Source organism: Camelus bactrianus, chromosome 17 (genome assembly GCF_048773025.1).
Source record: "Camelus bactrianus isolate YW-2024 breed Bactrian camel chromosome 17, ASM4877302v1, whole genome shotgun sequence".
NCBI lineage: Eukaryota > Metazoa > Chordata > Mammalia > Artiodactyla > Camelidae > Camelus > Camelus bactrianus.
Genome location: NC_133555.1, coordinates 45,383,172 through 45,389,171, shown reverse-complemented (window position 1 = coordinate 45,389,171; position 6,000 = coordinate 45,383,172). Strand labels below are relative to the sequence as shown.

The 6,000-nt window shown below is 53.1% G+C and overlaps 1 protein-coding gene across 2 annotated transcripts in view; it reads left to right on the top strand.

The window, feature by feature from the left end:
* The first annotated feature begins 1,555 nt into the window (after window positions 1–1,555).
* CMTM7 (CKLF like MARVEL transmembrane domain containing 7) overlaps window positions 1,556–6,000 on the top strand; it is a 44,756-nt gene continuing 40,311 nt past the window's right edge. Inside the window, exon 1 of one of the 2 annotated variants that reach the window (XM_074345348.1) lies at window positions 1,556–1,888. In XM_074345348.1, coding sequence (XP_074201449.1) covers window positions 1,730–1,888 — 159 coding nt within the window. In that variant the 5' untranslated portion in view covers window positions 1,556–1,729. The remainder of the gene's footprint in view (window positions 1,889–6,000) is intronic. The other variant, XM_074345347.1, reaches the window with a different exon arrangement.

Sequence of the window (6,000 nt, the reverse complement as noted above, 5' to 3'; positions counted from 1 at the left end):
CTAATGGACTCCAGAAATGACAGCGGTTCTCAGACTTCAACACACATCTCAATCACGTGGGAGGTGGAGGGACGACCTGTCAAGACACGGATTGCTGAGCCTCACCCCCAGAGTTTCTGATTCAGCAGCTCTGGGGCGGATGGGGGTGGGGCGCTAAGAATTTGCATTTCTCACAAGTTCCCAGGTGATGCCGATACTGCTGGTCTGGGGACCACACACTGAAAATCACCAATTTAGAAGATTGCTGAAGGGCCCCAGAAGGAGGGGGAATTAGCCAGTGCTGGGTTTCTCTCCTTCCCTGAAGCCTTCGCTTTAACAACGACCCCATGTCATCCCCATGGTGGGTTCCGAAGACTTGGAAAAAGTACAGAGGTGGAAATGTAAATCTACATGATACGCTATCCTAAGTTCATGCCTATGGCATCTGGAACTGCCTGCACGGCTGTCTCATTGTCACAGCAGCCCCTGGGTGCAGCTGTCTTTATTTTAGAGAGAAAGAAATGGAGTACCAGGCACTGTGACTGCTGTCTAAAGAGAAGACAGATATTGGAGGCAATTGGTTTTGGTCATGAAAAATTCAGATGTACACAGAAGTAGAGAAAATAGCATAATGAATCCCTAAAGTGCCTCAACTTTAGCAGTGATCGGTGCTCAAAATTGAGCGTTCATCAGAATCACCTGGGAGACTTGTCAAACCATAGGTTGCATGAGTATCTCCACATTCTAGAATTATTAAGCCCTTGCCACATTGATGACAGTCTTCTGAAGACGGGATAGTCCTGGCATCCAGTGATCTCATAGAGGTAGACTTTTTGGTTATCTCTAAATGTTTGGAGATATAACAAGTTTGGCCACCTAAACTCTAGTCAAAGAACACTGACAGCACCTCATTTCCAGTCCTGCTGGCACCTATCTTCATTTAAAAAGTAACTTAGAAGGCTTGCAACAGTATGTTACTGGGATAACAGTTTGACAGCTTAGTAGAGGTTAAGTCTATGCCTACTTTGTGACTCAGTAAAGTCACTCGTATGTATTTACCCCAGAGAAATGAGAGCTTATGCCCCCCCCATCTCACCAGAATGTTCACCGCAGCTTTATTGGGTATAACAGGATTAATCTCCATGTGTTGAGTGAAAGAAGGCAGACACAAATGAGATAGTCCGTGTTATTTCAAGTATGTCAAGCCCAAGAACAGGGAACACGAATCCATAGTGACAGAAAGTGGGAAAGGAGCCCGAGGGAACTTTGGGGGTATCGGCACGTTCTGTTGCTGTAGGTGGTGGGCACACAGGTGTACATTCACACACAGAACAGTTAATGGAGCTGAACACGGAAGGTTTGGGCATTTCGGTGTATGTGAGTTATCTTCACTCAAGTTCCCTTAGCACACATCCGCAGCTGCACCCACACCAAATCCCAGGAGGCTCGGACCCAGCTGTGCCCCGGCCTTGCCCACCTCGGAAAGGCCACGGTCCAGGGCGTCGGTTTCCCTCCTCCCTCCAGCCCAACTTCCGCGCCTGCCCGAGGGCGTGGGTTGCCGTCCCTTTCCGGAGCGCGCGGGCCGTCCCTCCCCAGCCGGGTCCCGCCGAGGCCGGGTGGGCGTCACCTGCGCAGCCCCTGGGCGCGTGCGCCCCGCCCCGGAACCCGCCCCCCGCGGCCCCACCCCGCCCCTCGGCATTTGGCCTTCGGCCTCGGCCGGAGGAGGCGGCCCGGGGGTAGGGGCCGCGCGATGTCGCACGGAGCCGGGCTCGTCCGCACCACGTGCAGCAGCGGCAGCGCCCCCGGACCCGGAGCCGGCGCTGGGCCGCCGGGCGGGAGCTCCTCCGAGGGGCTGCTGGACCCCTTCTACCCCCGCACCCAGGGGGCAATGCTGAAAGTGGCGCAGATGGTAAGAGAGGCCCGGGCGCGGGCCGGGGTCGCACGGGGTGGCCCCCGAGGGCAGGGTCGGGGTGGGGGGACGCGCCCGCGGCCGGAGCGTCGCACCCCGGGCGGGGACCGCGCCGCCCGGGTCAAGTTGGAGGGGGCTTCCTCGGGCGAGCTGCGCGTGCGGGCAGCCCCCGCGCTGGAACTCAGCCGCACCTGGCCTCCTCCCGCGGGCGCGCGCCGGGGTCCCAAGTTTTTCCAGCCGCTCGGCGGGCCCCGCCCGCCTGTGACCGAAACCACCGCCAAAGTTCCTTGGCGTCTTCCTTCCTCCTCTCCGGCCGCGCCGCCCCGGACCCGAGCAGCGGGTGAAGAGCGCCCGGGCGGCGGCCCTCAGGCAGCCGAACCCCACCTCCCCCCGCCGCCGCCGCCGCCGCCGCCTCTTCCCCCGAGCCCCGCGCCGCAGGGCTTCCTGCTCCCGGCGCAGCTGCGCCCGAGCGCGGGGTCTAAGGCCCGGCGTTCACGGTGGGAGAAAGCGCTAGGACCCTTGAGGCAGCCGTCCCGGGCCCTGCCCCTCAAGTTCCGAGGGAGGGCGGGGTCTCGGGGCTGCGGGACGGCGGGGGTCACTGAGGAAGGCCGGCTGGGGGGAGCCGGAGTCTCGGGAACGGGGGTCACTGTGGAGCCGGGCAGGACGAAGGCCTGGGCGCTGAGCGCGACCCGCGCTGCTGGGGCCTGCTTCCTGTTCCTCACTCTCTTCTCCCTTCCCATTTTTTAATTCCTTACAATTGTTAAATGTTCAACACCTTTCCCATTTGTTTGATATGTTTTGAAACTGGTCTGGGCTGTCTGTGACTCCACTTATTGTAATGTTTGCAGCCAGAATGGTAGAGGGGGGAAGTGGTAGATTTGAAAGGAGGTGTAGGGGAATGGATGTGGGTCCGGAACCGACTACCAATGCAAGCCGGCCCGGGCTGGACAAGGATTGATGCTGAGTGTGTAGAGGAGGCTCTGGTTTTCTGCTTGAGTCAGACCTTGGCGGGCAGGGGGCTGAGTTCCCTTTCCTCCAAGAAGAGCGTGTAGATGGACCAAAAATTAGGAAGTAGAGGCGTTATAGCTACTAACAACAGAAAAGAATCATGCTGAACAGTGTTGGTTTTGACCAAGGCTGTGTTGTGTTTTGTTTTGTTTTGTTTGGTACAGGCTACAAAGGGACCAGCCTATATCCCTATCCTTAAAAAAATGTGGGTGCAGGTGGGGGCAGGCCCTACCTGAGCATTGGAAGACATATCAGGAGCTGAATGAATTTGTTGGACAAAGGTCATGGAGAAGTCTCCATTTCAGCCTCCTAAACTAGCCTCTTACCTGTGGCCCTTGTGCCAAGTTGCAGGTGTCAGTGATGGACTTGTTGTTGCAAAGACTTGGAGAATTGCTTCTCCCTATGCCCAGAGGATTCTTACACCTTCTTCCTCCCTGGGTGCCCCCCTGCGGCTGCAGGCTGGCTTGAGCAGATCCCTGGGAGTGAAGTTGCCATGGCAGAATGGTTATATTACAACAGAGTGACTGTTCAGTCTGCTTGGGCCCCTTGTCCAACTCCTCCCCATTCTCCTCCTCCTCTTTTCTGGGGCATCTGCTTGGGCATTTGATGTACTCTTGGCCTCTTTGCTGGAAAATACTGGCCTAGCCAAGTTTTAACATTGGGAAGGGCAGAAGCAGCTAAAATAGTGTTGCCCTCTGGGCATTCTATTCATGAGTCTCTGATTTTGACCACTGATGTTTCATTTGCATCCTAAACAGGCTGCCCTTTTTGTCCTAAATGTCCCATAAAGCATCCTCAATGTCTGACCAGCGGACCTGTTACACACTACCTCGAGTCATTGAAAAGGCTGTTCCCTTGGAGAAGTTTCCTTTCTTTGGGTCTCGCCTGGGTCCCCCACTACCAGAAAATGAGAAAGTGAGAAAATGGGAAGAAAGTGAGTTTCTAAGAGAATGTTGGTACTTGATGTGTAATTTTAATGAATCCTTAAAATCGTGTGGCCCCTATGGTTTAGTTTCTTTGGCCTTTCTCTGTAAGAGACACAGTCACAGTGTAGGTCCTAAGGCACTGGGTTTTTTTTTCATCGTTGTTAATAGCTACGTTGTTTGAGCCCTCCTCTTGTTCTTAACGTGCTAGGAATTTTTGTGCTTCACTTTATTGTACTTCGAGGTACCACGTTTTTTACAAATTGAAGGTTTGTGGCAACCCTGCATTGAGCAAGTTGATTGGCGCCGTTTTTTCCCAACAGGATCTGCTCTCTTGGTGTCTCTGTCACATTTTGACAAGTTTGGCAATATTTAAAACTTTCTCACTATTATGTTTGTTATGGTGGTCTGTGACCAGTAGTTTTTGACGTTACTGCTACTGTGACTCGCTGGAGGCTCGGATGATGGTTACCATTTTTTAGCAATAAAGTATTTTTGAATTAAGGTGTGTATTTTGTTTTTTTAGACAATGCTATTGCACATTTAATAGTACAGTGTAAACATAACTTATATGCACTGGGAAACCAAAAAAATTGTGTCTTGCTTTAATGCAGTACTCACTGTATTGTGTCAACAAATGTTTTTAAGAATCCAGTGAACTAACATGTTTGACAAATGAGGAAGCTGGCTGCAAGTTTGAGCTACTAATGTCACACAGTGTCGGCAGCAGTGGGGCCATCCCAGGCCTGACTGGCCTCATGTCCCCAAAGGACCCCAGAGTTGCTGCTTGTTAATAGATCTGGGGAAATCAAAGCCATCGCGATAGACCACTTCACACCCACTAGGATGGTGCCAGTGCGAAAGACGTAATAACAAGCAGCAGGGATGTGGAGGGTGTGGTGCAGTCAGGACCCTCATACACTGGCCGTGGGGGTGTGAAAGGGTGTGCACCTCGGCATACAGTCTGGCAGTTCCTCAAACTGTTACACGTAAAGTTGACGTGTGATAGGCCAGTTCCACCCCTAGTTATATACCCCAGAGAGACGAAAACATGTCCACGCAAAAACTTAGACGTGAGGGCTCATAGCAGTGTTGTGCATAATAGTCACAAAGTGGAAGTCAACCAAATGTCCGTCAGCTGAGGATAGATAAGTAAAATGTTGTCCATCCATACAGTGGGATGTTATTCAGCAGAGAAAGGAATGAAGGACTGACACAGGCTACCACGGGGATGAACCCTGAAAACGTGATGCTTGGTGAAAGCAGCCAGACACAAAGGACCACACAGTGTGTGATTGCACTCGTGTGAAAAATCCAGAATAGGCAAATTTACAGCAACAGAAAGTGGATTAGTGGTTGCTTAGGGCTGGGGGGTTGGGGAAAAGGGGTCTCTTTTGGGGTAATAGAAATGTCCTGAAATTGATTGTGGTGATGGTTGCACAACTTGGAATGTACTAAAAACTGTTAGATTGTACGCTTCAGATGTGTGATTTGTATCTCAGTAAAGCTGTTAAGAAATAGAGGAAGAGTTGAGGGCGGGGCGAGAGGGGGGAAATACTCTGCATGAAGCAGCTGGGTGTGGGAGGGCCGAAGCTCCACTTCCAGAATTGCCCCTGGGGTCCCCCCAAGTCCACTGCTCGAGGAAGGAGTGTCCTTCTGGAAGCTCACAGAGTCTGAGCTGAAGAGCCGGGTCTCCGGGCATCACCCAAGGGGCCTGAGTAGGAGATGCTGCCCTGGGCTCTACAGGGCTCCAGAGGCCCTTGCCCAGGCTCCACCACCCCACCTCATCAGTTTGCTTGTTCGGCAGATGTTTAGGAGTGCCATGTTCCCCTCTGTTTCTGCAGAAACAGTTGGCTGTGACAAAGCCCTTGCCCTCTAGAAGTCTGTGGTTCTACTGTGGACACAGACAAGTCCCCCGGCTGCCTGGTCGGGGAGATGAAAGCTCTGTGGTTGCCCACATAAGGCAGGAAGGATGGAGGGAAGAGGAAGGTGACATCTGAGTTGACTCTGGAGAGATGGGTGGGGTGTGTTGGGTTGGGGGTGCCCTTTAAGGGGCCTTCACTCAGTATGCATGTTAAGTTGGAGGTGAGGGATGTGCTAGGGGTGGTGGAAGGAAGGAGAGGGAGCAAGATGGGAACTAATTGTGAGCAGTCCTTAACCTTCCCATCCCGACAGTTAGAA